The following is a 20,128-nucleotide window of genomic DNA, read 5'->3' as shown; positions in this document are numbered from 1 at the left end:
CAAAAGATAATAAGGGAATACTAGCAACAACGCTACACACATAAATTTCACAACTTAGATGAAATGGACTAATTCCACAAACTACAACGACTCACTGAATATGAAATCTATCATTTGCAAAACCCTACAAATATTAAGGTAATTGAATTCATAATTTAAAACATCCCCCAAAAAAGAAATCTGTAGATCCAGACCGTTTTACTGGAGAATTCTACCAAACATTTAAAGAATTAACGCCAATTCTACGCAATCTCTCCCACAAAAATAGAAGACGAGGGATCAAGGTTATGAAATGAGTATTAGGGTGACACCAAAATCAAAGGGAGTGCAGGCTGCTGGGTGCTGCATGAGCCATGGGAGCCGGTTTGGCTTGCGAGCTCCGCTGAGGAGCCGGAGCTCGGGCTGCAGTTACAACCACAACCTCTCCTGGTCCCCGGCGGTCAGCAGCGTGGCGTGTGGGGTGACGCTGAAGCGGCCCCTGGAGATGGAGGTGGCGCTGCTGAGCCTGGGTTCGCTGAAGCGGCGGTGCTGCGCGCGGCCGTGCGGCCCCACTCGGGACCTCAGGCGCCCCCTACCCCTGCTGCTGCGGCTCCAGATGCAGACCCCACCGCCGGCACTGCCGCAGCCTGCCCGGCCCGGCTGCGAGCGGCGCCTTCCAACTCCGGAGCAAATGTTTCAGAACATAAACCGAGAATATAGTCGTTACCAGAGGTGGAGACATTTAGAAGTTGTTCTTAATCAGAATGAAGCTTGTACTTCGGAAAGTCAGTCTCATTCCTGAGCAGTCCCAGCACCTAGTTCTCCAGGCCCCTCCTGGATAAAGAAGGACCAACCCACCTTTACGCTCCGACAAGTTGGAATAATATGTGACTGTCTCTTAAAAGATTATGAAAATAAAATTCAGGAGGAATAGGAGCAAATCCTCAATACCAAACTAGGGGAACGACACGAATCTTTTGTGAAATTCAGACACGATCAGATTATGCGCCAATATGGAACAAGGCCCACAAGCTATGTGTCCTGAAGCTTTCTTGCATATGTACCGGTAGGTACCAGGGTTAACCTCAAGAGATGGCAGCTGTACACGTTTTGCATCTGGTTTGAAACCACATTTCAGCTCCACCTTTGCATCCTGAGAACACTCAAATGTTTCTGCAGGTCCGTTTTCTACAATATACGTGAAAGACCTTGAAACTTTCTGGTTGCCACAAGGATGTCTTTCTTTTCTGCTCATCCGATAAACGGCTGTGCCCTACTGTGCCAGATTTTCTAAACAAAACACCTGGAGCAGCAGTTTAACAAAATATGCCATCAGTGGCATGCAACAAACAGAGTTTTCCCAAGCAATTCTGTAAGAAGTGTGTGTGAGAGTGTGTGTGTATATGTGTATGTGTATTTTAAATTATTATTTGTATTGTGCAAATTTCTTTTGATCTTGGGGACCCTGACTGTAAATTTGATGCATGACAATTACGGTTAAAAACATTTGCTTGGTCTACAGAAGATCATTAATGTTTTGGGACTGAGTAAGTTGCAAGAGTGGGTTGTTTTATATGTAGGTATTACTGTTAAATACAAGTACTGTTTCCAGCCACAGAATAGGAATCATAAATTAGGATGGACATTAGATGTGATTATAATGTCATAGCAAAGGTCTGTGGTCTTAAGTCTACCAATGCATGGTGAGGAATTAGAACAAACCTGAGATGAGCTATTTGACTTATGAACTCTGCCTAGCTAGGTTACAAAAATACTTTTTGAATACAGAATAGTTTTTATAATTAGGGCTTACTTTGAAACATTCTGTGTTTAATTCAAATGTATGCCAATACCTTCTAAATTAAAGTAAGGTAATATTCAGAGACAGTTCTGGTCAGATGGCTTAGAGAAATTTCTGGAATATTAGCGCTGGAAGATTCCTTATTAATAAATATCTTTGACTTCACTCTAACCAAAAATGGCAACATCATTCTTTGTACTTTTTCATTATATAGTGTCAACAAGCTTAGCTGCAAACAAATAAAATACTTAAGTTATTTGTTTACCTTGCTTTCTTAAAAAAAAAATGTGCAAAGAAAGAAAACTAACATTACTGAAAGAAAACTAACTGACTCTCATGAATATAGACACAGAAGTATCTATCAAAACATTAGTTAAATGAATCCATCAATATATGAAAGGAATTATACACCAAGTGGGATTTGTTCCAGGTATGTAGGCTGGTTCAACATTTGGAAATTAATCAATATGCTCCACCATATCAACATGCTAAAGAAGAAAAATCATATGATCATAGCAGTTGACCCAGAAGAGCATTTACTCTTCTCTTCCCTTCTAACAACCTGCGCACTGGTGTTGCCTTTCACTGGAAATGTATTTCCTCGTTCCCATTGTTCACCAGGGTCCTGGGTCTTGGTCCAGACTCTCTTACTCCACACAGAAAGATTGTCTCAAATCCAAATCCTGATTGTCAGGCTCCATATGCAAACTGCCTTCACTTGTTCTGAGTAACCAGCTCAGCATACCAAGAGGTAAGGAGCTTATGCTAAACTACTAGATAAAACCATCTAGTAATATCCTGATTGCCTCAACAGTGGGACACAGGTTTGGAAAATAAAAAGGATTATTCAACTTTAGAGGCACAAATTATTATATCTGCATTTGAAAAACTACATAAAAGAAATAATTTTATACACTCTAATAGAAACTTTAAATTTGGACATTTAAAAGACCAAATTTAAAACTCAGCAGAGTAGATATTAACATTAATTATTATTAGAAGGTATAGTCCAGTTCTTCTGCACTCAAGCCATAAATAAATAAATAAATAAATAAATAAATAAATAAATAAATAAAATTATTGCTTAAACATACGCTGCATGTACCGTCTCACACCCCAATACAATTTTTCTTGTTATTTATCAGTCTTTGTATTCAAATTAGTTTTGCAATACTAATTATATTTTATATGACTGAGAGAAGAAAAACCATTTGCACAATTTCACTTTTTGTGCACTTTCACTGAACTAAATCTATTTCGGATTATATTAGGAACCTCCCTCAAGAAACAGGATATTTGGTTTCCAGGCATTTGTTGTGTTTCCAAATGCCTGAGCTTCCAGGCGTTTGGTGTGCTAATTACGATTGTACAAAAAGTTCAGGACCCAGCCTCTTGATCCACCAGTGACCTGTGTACTCTTGGACTTTCCATGGTGAAAGTTGTAAACAGCATCTACTTTTCTCAATATATTCATCTGTGGCAAGAAGAAAGTCAGCATGAGTACTACAGGAAAAGTAAGTACAGTCTTTTCCTTTATGTCATCTCACAATTGTGTCAATTTGTGTGCTTTATTTACCAACATCTCATCACCCAGCTAGTCTCTATACTCCTAAAGGTGAGAGACTGTCTTAATCTTACTACCTCTCCTCCTTTCCCTTTTCTTTTATTCCCTTTATGTATTTTGCCTTTCTTCAGGTTTATTTCAGTCCTTCAGTAAGCAATATATCAAGCCCTGTATCAAACTTTCCGGAGTTGAAGACATATCCCCTCCTTCAAGGATCTCACAAAGAGACAGAGTGATTATAAAATAATAGTTATAATAGAGGGTGCCAGGTAGTAAAAGAGAAAGAGAGGACGTGCTCCTCACCTGGCTCAGCTTCCCAGAGGTGACACCTAACATGAGGAGAAACACAGAAGGAAGAAAAGTATCCCGTATGAGAATCTCTAAAATGTTTTTTGTGCCTGGAAGGTAAATTCAGAGGCAGGAAGTAACCAGAAATAAGGCTGGAGAAACTGATAGGGAAAAGATCATGGAGAGTCTTGTAGACCATGTCAACAGATGTTGATAATCAATTGGTAGCAGTATCATTTTTAGGTAGGGAATTAGCATGATCAGGATTATAGTTCAGATGGAAGTCAGATATGTAGAGGAAGCTTTGAAGGTGATAAACCCAAGCCAGGTGGAAGACAAGGCAAGGACCTGGACTACACAGCAGTAGCAGGAATAGAAAACAGGGGAGAGATTCCAGAAAGTTTTAGATTGTGGAGATCGAGAAAGAGATAAACACTAAGGTTACTTCTCAGGTTTTTTTCTTGAGTGAGTGAATAAGTTACATGGTCACTCATGGAAATAGAGAATGCAGCGGGAGAAGCAGATTATGTGCTGTGCCTCCCACTGGCAGGACACGGTGGGAGCAGGAGAAAGAAATAATGATGTGTTCATGTTTTAACATACTCAGTTTAAGGTACCTACAGAACATTCAAATAGCAGAAAAATGAGTGAATCTAAAGCTTAAGGACCAGTCTGTTTATAGATACAGATTGTCAAAGTCATCTACATAAAGGTAGTGGTTAAATCTATAAAATAGGTGCGACCATATAGGAAGAGAATATGTAGTAAGAACAGTGGTGAGCTGAAATCCTAACCCCTAAGAACTACCTTGCGACCAACAACCTCAACCTGCCAATGACCACCACCATCTGATGAATTGTCACAACTAGATGGTCTCCATTCCCTATTCCATTACTTACTTCTCCACCCCAAAACTGATTCGTGGTAAGATCAAAAGTATGACATCTATCTTCTTGGTTGTGTAGCATTATGTAACTATAATTAGTATTGTAAACCTAATTTGAATAAAGAAACTGATAGTACGAGAGAAGTTGGATTGGGGTTCAAGAAGCTACATATAGCATATATTTAAGCAATGATTTTTTTCTTTTTTGGCTTGAGTGTAGAACTGCACTAAACTTTCTAATAATCATTAGATTATTAACCCTAAGAGTTTCCCTTTCTGCCCCATATCCTATTTTCTAGGTTATCAAGTGCAGAGCAGCCATAATCTGGGAGCATGGCACACCATTTTCCATTGAGGAGGTAGAAGTGGCCCCACCAAAGGCAAAGGAAGTTCGCATAAAGGTAAAAAAAAAAAATATCTACAGCTGTTCCACACCAAAAATCAGATTTGTTTACTGAATCTTATATAGTCTTTTCACAATGTTAAATTCAGAAAGAAAACTACATAACGATTCTGTTTCTTTTTCCTTAAACATTTATATCCATCTTTAAATCCAGCCAGAGGAAAGGTTAAGGAGGTATGACAGGCTAACTGCTAAAGCATACTTATTCACAATTGTAGTACTAAATACTAATTAAAAGAGGTTTCCACCCACGAACCATGTTTTAATGTGTACTTTTAAATTTATTTATGACATTCTTCATGATATTTACCTTGAAATATGTATGAAAATTTTGTTTGCTTATGGATAAATCAAGTCTGAATCCTAGAAAGTCTGGTTAGGCATACTTGTTATTTTACAGATCAGAAGATTAAAATCCATGAAGGTGTAGTGACTAGTCACACAGTAGAGTAAGAACACAGACTTCAACCGTTTTTCTCAACCTTGGTTACATATTTGGAATTACCTGGGAGCTCTGAAAAATGCTAGTAACTGGGTCCCACCCCTCAGACATTCTAAATTTGTGATTTAATTGACCTGGGGTGCAGTCTGGTCATGAGAGTTTTCAAATTTTCCCCAGGTGATTCTAACAGGGGACCACCAGACCAGAACATGGTTGACCTGACTTCTAGTTCAGAGTCCTTTCACTATTCTTATTTAATTTTATAATGATGAGTAAGTACTGTTAGTTAATGGATTACAAAGAGACAGTCATTTTCTAAGTTAACTAACCTGTGCAATCCATGCCTTCTTCTCAAGAGTCTTCTCTCGCCTACACCCCCTGCAGAGTGCACAGTGGGTTATTAGGCTATTGCCATCCACTCCTACCCACAGGGTCACAACTCATGCAACCAGATTTGAACCCTGACCCAAAGGCATCCAACCATTATCTGACAAGCTACAAATCTGAATCTCTTGCCCATGAATTTGAACAAGATGTAGAGGCTAAACAAAAGCAGGGCATGATGGGCACTGGAGAGGGTGCATGCACTCAGGCCTGACAGCCATTTTTAACCATGTGATCATGATAAAGAACAGAAAGCCATTCTGCAGAGAACAAAAGAAAATGCGGTTATGCACATGTTGAATCAAAGTAGAGAGATGAAGACAAAGGCTGCTTGATGGATTTCTAGATCCATGAGATCTGACTGTACTTCCCACAGTTGAGTTGTTATCAATTTTATGGTATTCTTCCAATAATCCTCTCAATAGATTTCAATTCTTGATGTCTGTTTGTGTGTGTGTGTGTGTGTGTATACACACCAACCACATACCCATGTTAGAGATGCATAAACTGAGGCTCATGAAGGATAATTTACCCCCTAGGACACACAGCTAAGAAGGGCAGAACCAGGATTTCAGTCTTGAACTTTTAACCACTGCCCTAGAGTGCCTTCATTTTAAATTCTCTGGCTGATTTACAACAAAAAGTGCAATTATGACTTGTGCCAATAACACAACTATAAAGCCCTTGTGTGGAATAAATTAAGGCTTCAATTATAATAGGAGATATTATCCCTTTCCTTTCTATGTTCCAATTCCTTCATTTCTATAATTGGTCTTTCTCCTCTACACTCCTACCCATAAGTTTCAATGAAGGACGAGGTAAGAACTTTGATTTCACCTAGTGGTTTTACAATTGTCTCTTCTGAACCCATTGTGCCCTCCCCTCTATGTTTTAAAATCATCATTTTAATTCTGAAATTAGCTAATGAAAAACATTGCATTGCTTTAAACAAATTGTTATTGACACGTATCTCGGAATAAAACTTATAAATGAATGCATTAATATTAATGCAGCATATCAAATTAGCAAAAAGACTTAAAACATAAGCAATTCTAAAATGCCTTTATCTAAGACAGAAAATTGTATTACTCTTTGCCTTCCCTACAGATTGTGGCCACAGGGCTCTGTGGTACAGAGATGAAAGTGTTGGAGGATAAAGCCCTCTATCCCATCATTATGGGCCACGAAGGGGCTGGAATAGTCGAGAGCGTGGGAGAAGGAGTGAGCACAGTAAAACCAGGTATGAGTTGGCACCCGGAGTCAGGAAATAGCAGAAACGTGGAACCCACATCAGGAAAATAAAAAGCTCCCTTAACTATGTGAAGATCAAGCGAAATAAAAGGTGAAATGCTGCCCATTTCTTAGAAAAGGAAGGATAATTATGTTACACAAAAACACTAAGTGTATCATATTCTTTGCATTTATATTTTGATATTAATAAGAACAAAAAATAGAATACGCTGAAAAAGAACCTGAAAGAAAGTGTAAATGAGACAAAAATTCACAAAAGGAGGGAAATTGCTGAACAACTATTTAAATGAAGCATATGATAAATGGTTGAACATATTACTGGAACCAAATAGAGGAAACCAGAACTGGATCAAATACATATAGGAATTTAATGCAGGATTAGGTTTGCCTTTCAAATGTAAGAAGAAAAACATGTATTATTTACTAAATAATGTTGGAACAACTGGATAGTCATCTGGGGGGAAAAAGTAAGTTTGGTTGCTATTGCATTCTTTATACAAAAATAATAATAATAATGCTAGATGAATCCAATAATTAAATGTTCATGTGATTATACTGGATCCACCTACATAATCCAGGGTAATCTCCCTATCATTTTATAACACATAAAAGTGCTATAAAAACCTAAGAGAACATTGTATTACCTCCGAGAAGGGAAGGAAATTTTATCAATACAAAAAAATCTAGAAGACATAAATAATGCATTGATAAATTTGACAACATAAATTTTTTTTTAAATTCTGTTTATAAAAAACATATCCCCCCCCCCCACAGAAAAACAAATATGACAATGGGCAAATTGTCTTAATATATAAAGAAGTTTTTAAAAGCAATTTTTGAAAAAACAGCTCAGAAGAAAAATGGGCAAAGGAAATAAGTATCTAGTTTGAAGAGAAAGAAAAAAAATACATACACATACACACACACAAGAACACATATGCTTTTATGTGAAAGGATGTCCAACTTCAAACATATTAAATAAATAAAAATTTTAAATGCAATGGAAAAACTGTTTACCTAACAGATTAGAAAAGATAAGCTTGATAATATATAAGGTTGTTAAGAGTATAGGCAAAAAAACTTCCTTATACTTCATTATTTGGAAAGTAAATTTGCACAACTTCAAATCTGGCTATGTGTAACATCATTTAAATGCATCCATTTTGGACCCAATACTTCCAATTCTAGAAAGTTTTTTCATAGATACACATCCATGTATTAGCTTTCCACTCCTGATGTTAAAAAAAAAAAAAAAATCACTGCAAAATTAACAGCTTAAAACAAAACAAATTTATTATCTCACAGTTTCTATTAAGTCAGAAGTCTGGGTGAGTTTAACTAGGTTCTGTGCTTAGGGTCTCACATGGTCAAAATCAAGGTGTTGGGCAGCTGGGTTCTTATCTGGAGACTTTGGAGAAGAATCCACATCCAAGCTCATTCAAGTTGTTGCCAGAATCCAATTCCTTGAGGTTAGAGGTCTGAAGTCTTCAGCCGCAGCTGACCTTTTGTCAGTTGGTGCTGCCCTCAACTCCTTGAAGCTGCTCGCGTTCCTTCTCATGTGGCCCCTTCACCCTCTCCCAGCCTCAAAGCACCAATGTCACGTCAAATCCTTCCCATGCTTTGAATCACTTTGTCTTCCTCTTCTGCTTTCCTTTTATCTTCTTTCAAGGGTTCATGTGATTACACTGGGTCCACCTACATAATCCAGGGTAATCTCCCTATCATTTACTAATTGCTGAAGTTATCACCTTAATTACATTTGCAAAGCCCCTCTTTCCATGTAACGTGTATCCTGGATTATGTAGGTGGACCCATGTAAGCACGATAATTCAACATATTCAGTTTCCGGGGATTGGATGGGACATCTTTGGGGGGCCATTTTAGAATATCTGCCTACCACAACCCACAGGTGCACAAAATATTCATTGCATTATTATTTTTCATGTCAGGGGTAAAAAATCCAAACAAACAAAATTCAAAAAGCAGGCAACAAGGTAAATGTCTATCAATGTCCAGGATACTGGTTAAATAAATTATGATAATCTATACAACCGAATATTATGTAACTATTGAACAAAGTGATAGAATGCTATATGTACTAAAATGAGAACTCTCCAAGATGTATTGTTAAGTAAAAAACAAGGCGTACCACAAAGTAAATAGTATGCTAGCTTTTGTAATTTTAAAGGGGTTATATCTCTAAACGATACCATCGATATTGATAAGAGTAATTGTTTCTAGGGAGGGGAAAAAGGGACTGGAGCTATGGTGCCAATTTTCACATTGGTGCATTTTAAGTTCTTACCATTTGTATGTGTTACTTTTCTAAAACCAAAAATAAATAAAGCAAAAGAACCTAAATCCTACAAAAGATTTTAACTAAAAATATGAAATAAATTGCTCTATTTTATAGTGGTAGACAACAGGGCAGTCAGTAAGTCCATCACAGGAAGGTTATTGTAATCTCGTTATACTTTGAACTTTACTAGAGAAATCTCCCAACCTTTGGTCTCCATGGCCAAGGGGAAAGAACTGACACAAAATATACAGGACAGAATATAGACAATCCTTTCTCCCATATCTAGAAGTTTATTCTGTGACTGTGTAGCATCCATACTACTTTAAATCCAATTCCTGACAGCAGAAGTTATTGTAGGAAATGTAAGGTAATATTTGGCTCAATGGTGACAGGACAAAATCATTTGAAGCTTCAAAAGGAATTTACTTATAAAGGTGGCAAACCTGGGGCCAGATCCTTGGGATTCAGCCACTGAGCCCAGGGATAGGCACATGTGCCACAGACACCCCTCTTTTTTTAAGTATTTGATATTCTCCACAGTATCAACCACAGTTAAATGTGGAAATAATTCTCAGTAAGCATATTTTCTTGGGTGCCTTGTTGTTGAAATCCTGAGAGTTATCTCTTTATTTTAAAAGATAACATCGTAATAAATGATTTTGTTCTCTTAGGCGATAAAGTTATCACGCTCTTTCTACCACAGTGTGGAGAATGTGCCTCTTGCCTTAACTCTGAGGACAATTTTTGTATACAATTCAAGTAAGTTTTTACTAACATTTGCTTCCAAAAAAAATTAATTCAATTTCCTTAGATTCCTTGGGAGGAATCTAAGATTTCTAATTCAAAATAAAATTCTTTTTGTTTGTTTGTTTGTTTGCCTCTAAAAGACAGTCACAAACCAGCCTGATGTCTGATGGTACCAGTAGGTTTACCTGCAAGGGAAAACCAGTATATCACTTTGCAAATACAAGCACCTTCTCTGAATACACAGTGTTAAGTGAAATCTCAGTTGCCAAGATTGACGCAGTTGCACCTCTGGAGAAAGTATGCCTAATTAGCTGTGGTTTTTCCACTGGATATGGTGCTGCAATCAACACTGCCAAGGTGAGGAGCGTTTGTACCCATTATGGATGGAATCGGTATCGGGAGTTGAAAGGCCTCATGCATCTGGGCCATATCTGATCATACAACCTGAGGAAGAATCACAAACCAGCCTCTAAACATCCTTTAGTTCTTTAGTCTCTGTCTAGTCATCCCTTACCCCCTTAACATCTTTCCCATTCCGTCTTAGTCGACAGTAAATGAAAACGTAAGTCTGGATGCCATTCACAAGCAGAGACATCAGGAATTTCTGAGAGTTAAACATAACACAGTCACAAAATGACTATGTCCTTCCACATTCCAGTTCATTCCTTTTTCCTTTCAACAAACTTTTATGGAGTCATTCACTGTTCCAGGTATGGGGATTCAACAGCTAACAAATCTCATCAAGCTTCTATTCTGCTATATAATGCATTAGGTGGTGAACTGTGATCATAAAAAGAAAGGAGAGTAGAAAGACCAAGTGATGGAGGGGATGTTTCTACTGTGTTTCCCCCAAAAGAAGACCTAGTCAGACAATCAGCTCTAATGCGTCTTTTGGAGCAAAAATTAATATAAGACTCGGTATTATATTATATTATATTATATTATATTATATTATATTATATTATATTATATTATATATTATAAAGACCGAGTCTTATAGTAAAATAAGACTGCGTCTTATATTAATTTTTGCTCCAAAAATTAAAAAGACACATTAGAGCTGATTGTCTGGCTGGGTCTTATTTTCAGGGAAACACAGTGTGTAAGACAGATTGGTCAGGTGATATCACTCTGACTGAGGGGATTACTGTTAAACTACTGCTAAACACTGTTTCTGGAACATCAACCAATCTTGCCCAGGTCCCTTCTTTAAATGGCTGTTGAATATTAGTTCTTTATTTTTCCCAATTTCTTTTAGTCCCAATATTATACAGAGAGGTAGGATGGAAGGGATTTGATTTAAATTAGTCTCATTTTGGACCCCATATAAAAATAAGTCTTTGACTTTCTAAGGCATTGACATTGTAAGTAACGTAAAGTTTACAAATATCCATAAGAAAAGAGAAAGGAAGGGTTGCAGGAAGATGGAGATGGTTTTAAAGAACTCAAAAATATCTGGAATTAAATACTGTGCCAAATAAGTCTTAAGACTCAATGAAAGTTCATTAAACTGCTTCTACTCATACTAATTCCTGGGGGTTGAAACGCTCCATTTGCTCCCATATTTAGAAATACCTTGAGAAACTAAAACTCTAGTTGCAATATGTTTTTTTTGAAAATATCCTTTGCTATGTCTCAGAACAAGTATCTACAGACATAGTCTTTCCAACCGAATCCAGGGACACGTTCTCTTTGCTTTTGTTTTCTGCCTTTACGTGCTCAGGTGACCCCAGGATCCACCTGCGCTGTGTTTGGCCTTGGAGGAGTCGGCCTGTCTGTTATTATGGGCTGTAAAGCGGCAGGAGCAGCCAGGATCATTGGGGTGGACATCAACAAAGATAAATTTAAGAAGGCAATGGAAGCGGGTGCCACTGAGTGCATCAACCCACAGGACTTCAAGAAACCCATCCAAGAAGTTTTAGTTGATATGACCGGTGCTGGTGTGGAATTTTGCTTTGAGGTCATCGGAAATCCAGAAATGGTGGTATGTGTGATCATCTGGGGTAAAAATTACCAATATTTCTACCAGTCATCCTGGTAGATTTGAATTGAATGAAAATTGTAACATTTCCTCCACATTCCTCTATATAATGTTCCTGGTACCCCCATGGCTTCCCGTCTGGTACCCTCTGTCTACTCCTACAAATCTACTCAGTCTCAGACACCGCAATCGCATTCTGAGTTTTCTTCTCCCTCTGCTCCATCATGCCAGTCTTTCAAATAAGCAACCCCCAATGAACAGGGCAGAATAGTTTCGTAAAGAAATCTCACTGAATTATTTCATGACAAGCAGCAGCCTGGCAACATAATTTGCAAGCCAGGAGACTTAAGCAAGATAAGGATAATATTGGAGTAATGATCCTATAAAGCCCTGAGCTTTGTACTTTCATCAAAGTATGTCATGTTGGATCTGAGATAAGCTTTTAAAGAAAATATTTACCGATCTTGATTAAATGGATTTATTTCAAAAATGAAGAAAAAAGCTGTTTTTCTAGCTGAGCATTGTTTATATAATAGGATATAAATGGAGAGGAAGTTATTTCACAATTTGAGACTTGCTTTCTTTAGGGATTTGTAGAAATAACATATAATTGGGTTGCATGGTTCCATTTTCTAGTAGCTGTATGGAAACCCAAGAACTGTCTCTTCCAATCTAAGCTTAAAAAATGTTTTCATACTTCTCACTACACAGAAATTTCCTCATCTGTAAAAAGATAGAACAAAATCTTTCTCACAGTCTTCCCACAGATAGTCTTGCTCTGAGAAATAGCCTTTGAAAATAACTAATGGAAACATATCTGTTTAATCACTTTACTAATATATGATGCTATACAAATATCCAACTGTACTCTTTGATACCTAAAGAAAATATCAATTCTAACAATCATTATCAATAATAGTTTTTATAAAAATTACTACTACTACTACTACTACTACTACTACTACTACTGCTATTACAACCAGGGGTCCCTTTAGCATTTTCACTTTTTAATTTCCATCTATGGAGTCTAAAATGCCAAGTACTGTATTAGGAAGCACACAATGTCTTACTTATGTTTCAGCACATCCTTATAAGATAAAGGTTATTTCAAAGGGGAAAGGGAAAACCAGAAAAGAAGGTAACAGACTATTCAGCAGTGAAACTGAAATACAGACTTATTTCCCCATCTCTCAAGTATATTTTTTAACCCCTGCATTTTCTTGCATTGCTTTACAACAGGCAGCTGCCTTTGCCTCCTGCCATGAGAGCCATGGAGTCTGCGTGATTGTTGGGCTCTTGAAATTTGGTGTCCAACTCAACATCAGTGGCTGGTTGTTTTTCTCAGGACGTACTTTGAAGGGATCTGTTTTTGGAGGTATGGATGAAACAGGGAAGAGTGGAAATTTGTGGGATTTTGGATGTGGAATAATAGAGAACTGTGTCATAAATGCTTGAGAAGGAACATAAAATGAGAGCTTTGATTACAATTTTTGTTTCAACGCGTAAATATCCAAGGTAAGGGGATGGATATTGGATGTATACAGTTGCTCCTTGGTAAACTTTTTCTCATGCAAAGGGAGGCAACAGATCTTTAAAAATTGATTGGTGGAGAAACCAGTATCCAAAGTTTAATGCAAATCCTAAACTGAATAGGAAAGGCAATCTTGAGATCGACTACTAAACTTCAGTTGAGTTATTTACCTGCCAACTGGGGTTCTTGAAGGATGTACTGAAGTTATTAGTAGTCATTGGTCATCATTCAACTAATGTAAATCTTATCTGAAACAACTGAGTTGTCACTTTACCAACTCAAAGATATTCAACATAATGGAGTCATGATTGAAAAAAAATACTGACAAAAAACAAATGAGAATTATTTTTTCCAATAGAAAAAAAAATTCATAGAATCCTTTGATTTTCCATTTTTTAAACATGTCTTAGAAATTGTAATTTTTTAATAGACTTTAGAAGAATCTTTTATTGAAAAAGTAGGGGGAAAGAGCTAAATTAAATAAATCTATTTAAGATTCTGGGATCATAAGTAAATAATCTGATATTTAAGAAATATATTTAGCCAGAGATTTGGGGCAATCTGATTTCTTGGGCAAAAAAAAAAAAATGAGAATTAGGAGCTATCTGAATTATCTGGGCTAGTAAGCTATCTGTGGTCTCCAAATTAGCTATGGTGGTGTATTGTTACAGATATAAGGAGTCTTAGCCAATTTATTTAAAAAAGAGATAAATGGCAGGGCTAGAAAAAAAAGTAAGACTCCAGTTTAAACTATAACTTTCAGTTCCTCCATTTGGGATCATCGCTATGTACCCATTGCTATTTCCTCTATTGTACTTATAGACAATAACTTATTATTTCAAATACATATAATTAGTTAACTCATAAATTAAGATCACCAATATTTTAAATAATCTTTATAAAGAAACTATTTCACTGGCCCCTTTAACATTCATACGATGATCATTAATTTAATTCCTTCCTCTACTTCAATAGCTTTCAATTAAGGATAGCACTTAATGGGTGCTGACAGGCCTGCTAAACTTCCTACAATGTATGCAATGAAGATTTCCCCACCCAAAATGGCCTTTAGTGCCCCTATCGAGAAACACTGCTTAGCCTAGTCTGTGGTCCTGAAGCCTTCCTTTTCAGATTATTTGGTTGAAATAAAAAGCAAAAAACAAATGAAAGCATTCCTTATATAGGTATGAAAATGCTTTATTAGATCACCATTCAGAAAATAGAAACAAAGAGAGTAGACCTTAAAAGTTGTCATCACAAGAAAAAAAATGTAACGATGTGTGGTGATAAATATTAGCTAAACTTAGTTTAATTGTAACTATCTCATACTGTATACATACATCAAGTCATTATATTGTACACCTAAAACTAATACAATGTTATATGCCAATATCTCAATTTTTTTAAAAGATAAAAACAAATAGAAAAATACTAGCCCCTCATGTCATGACATACAACACTAGTTAGAATTCTTCACTACATATAACAGAAACCAATTTAAATGAAAAACATATCTATTGGAAGATTTTTTGGTAGTTTTGAGAATAAGTGGGAAGACTGGAGAACCTGGCCCAGGCTGGAACCAAGAAAATCAAGTAACTGCCAAGATCCTGTCACAGAATAAGCTGCTTAGGATACTGTTGTCTCCTTGCACAATTATACCACACTCCTCTTTTCCAGAAAGAAGCAGGCCACCAAACTGTGTGGTAACTCACTGGGCATGTTGCTTAGCACAGTGCCAAATATAAGGATAATACTTCTTGAAAATCACGAGAACAGAGGAAATACAATGCTAAGCTTCTGTTACCTTGGCTGACCCCACCTTTCCCTGTGTAATTCTTACTTCCAGAAGGCATATTTTATTCTTATCTTGCTTTGTGCACATTGTTTTTTCCAAAAGCTGTCACTAAGATCACTGCCATGCTGAAAATTCTTCTCCTCCCTTAAGATATTTGGCTCTTTCATTAAATTGCAGATCAAAACACACACACACACACACACACACACACACGCGCGCGCACACACACACACACACACACACACACAGAGTCCTATTTCTAACATGTGAATTGCTTCCTTTCATGGCTCCCAACTTTGGCCTTTGTCATATATTAGCTATGGATTTACAGCTCCCCAGACAGTCTAATCTGACACCAAGAGCATCTAAGACGATGTCCACTTGCTTTAAGGAAATTCTCCTGTGTAGTACCCAAGGTCTCGAGACCTTCAGGAGCACAGCCTTCTATACAAGGTACATGGCTGGGACAGGCATTCTCGTGATGACTGAGACAAGTTAGTGGGACATCCTTAGATTTCCTCAGTGAAAGCCAACACCTCCAGCTGTTACCCTGTATGGCTCTTCTTGTGGAGTGAGTCTCCTGAATAAAATCTGTTATTAATCTGTTTTACTTCCAGGCTGGAAAAGCAGAGAGAATGTCTCTAAACTGGTTTCTGCTTATATGGCAAAGAAGTTTAACCTAGATCCACTAATTACCCATACGCTGAGTCTTGATAAAATCAATCAAGCAGTCGAATTAATGAAAACTGGAAAATGGCAAGTTCCTTACGTAATGTTTATGTCTGAATGTTTGGGCTGAGAGAAAGGCTGTTTGGGGGTCAGGGGGAGGCAGGGGAAGGGAAGTCATGGCTGGAGATGCCACAAGCAGACAATTGAAGAAGCTTTATGGAATTTGTAAAGCATCCCTTCCCCCTCAGATTTTATTCCCAGTTTATAAAACACGTAATCCTGAAATACTTAAGTGCTCACCTACCCTTACTATTAGCATTTTGTTTCCATTTGGCATTTTTTAGGTGACACATTAACTGATAAGGTTAGCTCATAAAATTTTAGCCAGCGTTTAAGTTTATAGTTTATAAAGAGGCCATTGCTGTTGTTCTATTTCAAAAGGTAAATTATCCCTAGAATTCCAAATTCTGACACCTATCTTTGGCCCACAGAACAGACACTAGGCATAACTGGGCACTAGCATTCCCCACAAGGGTATGTGCCTGCATTAAATATTCCTTAGCCTTGGAGTTTCGTGTCATTTTGAAATTTTTCACAACTGGTTTAATCTACCCATTTTTCATGTAACATGAAGGAAAAGAAATCTAACTTACTGGTCTACAAAGTGAAAATTTGAAATCCAAAACACAAATGTAGCTTTGGAAATGTTTCAACTTATTTTTCTTCTCTTTCTTCTTTTTTTAGTATCCGCTGTGTCCTGTTACTTTAAAAACAATGTAATGAATGCAAGAGCTATAGCATATTTCCTCAATGAAATTGTATTCTGCATGATTTTCATGATTAAGAAGAATTATCTACGCTAAACTGTTTCCATTTTCTTGCCTCTGATTCATTTAGCAGTGGGCTCATATCTGTCTCATGCCCTCACCACTTCATCAAAATTGCTCTTATACAACCCACGGTCACCCAGAAACAACCTCTCTGATGGAAGGGGAGGGGCATGGTCTTCATTACATCAACTTAAATAAATCCCAGCTGAACATTAAGTATGTCATTCCTTTTTTTTTAATTAAAAAGAAAAATTTACTAAATGTGGGATCAAATTTAAATAAAATTTGAGGATACAGGAATGGAATAAAGATACTCCCTGCATGAGAAGAGCACTGTCCAGTGGGGCACTGGGGCTGTAAACACACCACCACCAGCACTGTCGTGGGATGAGCCTTGGGATGGAAGAAACAGGGGGTTTCACCGGACAGGAGTCGGTCACATAGCCCGGGGTTGGGGGGCACGGGGTGTTGATTCCCCGAAGTAGTAACCGTGAAGGCAAGGCCAGGGGAGAGGCAGGTACAGGCCCCAGGAGAATGTGATGATGCTGGATGGTGTCTTAGGGACCGTGTGAGGTCTGCAGGATCCGAGGACCAGGGAGAGGACGTGGCTTCCAGCGCTGCCCACAGAGTGGACACCTGCAAGGGAGGCGGGAGTCAAAAGGTGAGAATTCAAGTACCGAATGAGGGCTTTACATGGAGTAGGGGTGGGTGAGGAGGGTCAGTGAAGGGTTTTAAGCAGGAAAACGAGGAGGGTGATGTCCACATCGCTGGAAGGCAGAGAGTGTGCAGAGATCAGCCTCGGAGCAATTGTAATACATAATCGCGATTCCAGGACTCGGAAGGTCTGGTGACACCGAGACTCACCATGGGAGAGACGGGCATGTTTTAACATCCATAGTGATCCCCGAACCCAAGCTGTGGAGGTCTGCGGACCCGGAAGTCGCCAAGCGCAGCTTTGAACCAGAAAGGCAGAATCTCCCTCAAATAAATTTGACCTCTGCTTCTCTGATCAGCGACTGGGTCTAAGTATTTCATTCTTAATATAACTCACCCCGGAGAAACTTGAAATCGCAGGCTTCAAGAAGTGGTCCACCCTACCTTGTCACAGGACAGCAGCCTCTCCTCACTGGAGACCACAAGGGGCCTTACTAAGGTGAATGCCTCCTAAGGTGATACCTACCCTCCTTAAGATACACCTCTACTTCCCCTCATGATCTCTAAGACAGTAAGTAAGTTCAAGTCTCAGCTTGGTTAGGGAAATAATTCACCAAAAGAACTAAAGGACCTGGCTCACATGTGCCAGCAAGAACTAGAAAAACATTGGAAATCAATCATGAACATACTGAACCAGGGGAGCAGAATATAAGGGAGAGATTTTTGGAATGGAGCAATCTCCTGGAATTCAGGATGTAATGCCCTGAGAAGTTCACCTGTTACTGGGATAGCTCCTCAAAGCTGGAGGGGGGGGGGGGGGGATTTACTAAATGTGGATTTACTAAATTTACTAAATGCCTATGACAAACAGGGTGGGGATACCAAAACTGCTTTGGCAGAGTACCAAGGAAGTCAAGAGGCTCAGAGAGGTGGGCATGTTAGAATGGATCGTCATATAAAACCTGAAAATCCACCAGATGACCATGGTTTGTCAGGAAAATTCGGAGGGGACACTGCTTTCACTAAAGCAATAAAAAAAAGGGGGGGGGGGCAGTGGTGCAGGGGCTGGGGTGCAGGCACTGGCCTCACTAAGAAGCTCAGTAGTGTCTGTGCTTTGCATGCCAGGTATAACAGCAAGGATGTACCCTAGTATCAGTGGGGATGATAGGAATCTAAAATAGCAGAAGCCAGTAGGCAGCACGTAACCATCAGAAGCAAGAGAGATGTAATTATCCAAATAGGCTGAATGGCAACCAGGGGACTCTGACCTACAGGGATCTGTGTTGATGGCTAATAGGTCACGATGTACCTGGAGCTGAGAGGGCTAAGAGTACTGCCTGATTTGTCCATCCAGAAAAGATTAATAATGGGTGGGCCAAAGGCCTACGTCTACTGCCACATTGGAAAACCATGATCGTTCCATCCAATTTTCCAACTTGAGCCAGTTCTCAAATCCAGAACCCTCAACTGAAGATGAGGCTAGATCTTCTTCAGAAAGGACCCACCATACAGTAAATACATATGTTATCAATTCCCCCAGTCCTTCCCCATGCAGACAAACTAGCATAAATATACACGGGGAAAGCAGGAATATCCATATCTTTCAAAAACTATCAGACACACAGCGTCTGAACTGCCCTAATACTAGGGTAACCAAAATGGCAGCATTTCCTCGTAGACTTCTATGAAAGATGAGGCATTCCAGTTGCTTAAAGAATTTTTTGTGAGGAAAGGAGTCAATGAGTGAAAGGTCTGAAATATTTTGTTTGAAAACTTTTTATTTGACCCCATGTATTGTTGGTTACTTTCCCAACATTGAAAACTAAAGACAACATGAATTCAGGAATCGAGCCCCTTGGTTAAACTTGTAAACTCAATTATGAAAACTAAATTGTCCTCACTTGTAAACTTTCATACAAAGAAAATGTTTCTTATTTGCCTCCATATACAAAGAAATAAATACTCTCATTTCTCTGGGCCGGCCCGGTGGCTCAGACGGTTAGTGCTCCATGCTCCTAACTCTGAAGGCTGCCGGTTCGATTCCCACATGGGCCAGTGGGTTCTCAACCACAAGGTTGCCAGTTTGACTCCCACAAGGGATGGTGGGCTGCGCCCCCTGCAACTAGCAACAGCAACTGGACCTGGAGCTGAGCTGTGCCCTCCACAACTAAGATTGAAAGGACAACAACTTGACTTGGAAAAAAGTCCTGGAAGTACACACTGTTCCCCAATAAAGTCCTGTACCCTTTCCCCAATAAAAAAAATCTTAAAAAAAAAAAATACTCTCATTTCTCTGATTATTTTGCAATCAACAAGTAGTCATTTATACCAGTCTTGCAGAATACATGAAAACTTACACTGTCGCATTGTCTTTGGCAGAATGACTACTTCATCTCCTGTATCTTTACCATATCTTGCATTCTACTTTTGCCATAACACCTACCACACAGACAAAGCAGTTAGGTACTGCTTTATGTAATGGTCTGTATTTGTTATCTACTGAATCATAACCAATTGCCTCAAAACATAGTATCCCAAAACAGCCACACTTACCATCTTAGTTTCTGTGGGTCAGCAATACAGCAGCAGCTTAGCTGGGTGCCAGCTCAGGGTCTATCTTC

The 20,128-nt window shown here is 38.5% G+C and overlaps 1 protein-coding gene and 1 pseudogene across 3 annotated transcripts; both read left to right on the top strand.

The window, feature by feature from the left end:
- Nucleotides 1–320: 320 nt before the first annotated feature.
- On the top strand, nucleotides 321–2,531 carry LOC141569548 (akirin-1 pseudogene; annotated as a pseudogene). The gene is made up of 2 exons (XR_016018926.1): nucleotides 321–1,351; nucleotides 2,402–2,531. The product of XR_016018926.1 is annotated as an akirin-1 pseudogene (transcript).
- Nucleotides 2,532–3,123: 592 nt separating this feature from the next.
- Nucleotides 3,124–17,069, top strand: ADH6 (alcohol dehydrogenase 6 (class V)). 2 transcript variants are annotated; one of them, XM_088792064.1, is made up of 9 exons: nucleotides 3,124–3,395; nucleotides 4,818–4,919; nucleotides 6,855–6,987; nucleotides 9,969–10,056; nucleotides 10,185–10,401; nucleotides 11,768–12,028; nucleotides 13,265–13,400; nucleotides 15,972–16,110; nucleotides 16,768–17,069. In XM_088792064.1, the coding sequence occupies exons 1-9, from the start codon at nucleotides 3,210–3,212 to the stop codon at nucleotides 16,790–16,792; spliced, it is 1,287 nt and encodes a 428-aa protein (XP_088648190.1). In that variant the 5' UTR covers nucleotides 3,124–3,209; the 3' UTR covers nucleotides 16,793–17,069. The 2 variants fall into 2 exon arrangements, with proteins under 2 accessions (XP_088648190.1, XP_019596702.1); XM_019741143.3 differs by having other exon boundaries at nucleotides 3,139–3,294.
- The last annotated feature ends 3,059 nt before the right edge of the window (nucleotides 17,070–20,128 follow it).

The sequence above is a fragment of the Rhinolophus sinicus genome, chromosome 1, assembly GCF_057876585.1.
Source record: "Rhinolophus sinicus isolate RSI-liver-muscle chromosome 1, RSI-T2T, whole genome shotgun sequence".
Taxonomy (NCBI): Eukaryota; Metazoa; Chordata; class Mammalia; order Chiroptera; family Rhinolophidae; genus Rhinolophus; species Rhinolophus sinicus.
The sequence above is the reverse complement of the archived record's forward strand: the minus strand, read 5'-3'. Positions and strand labels throughout refer to the sequence as shown.

What these genes read in the sequence shown, in the direction of transcription:
- ADH6 (XM_088792064.1), top strand. Translation starts at nt 3,210, where the DNA reads ATGGTGAAAGTTGTAAACAGCATCTACTTTTCTCAATATATTCATCTG. An exon ending in CAAAGGAAGTTCGCATAAAG is followed by an intron (nt 4,920 to 6,854) that starts GTAAAAAAAAAA and finishes CCTTCCCTACAG; the next exon opens with ATTGTGGCCACAGGGCTCTG. An exon ending in TCGGAAATCCAGAAATGGTG is followed by an intron (nt 12,029 to 13,264) that starts GTATGTGTGATC and finishes GCTTTACAACAG; the next exon opens with GCAGCTGCCTTTGCCTCCTG.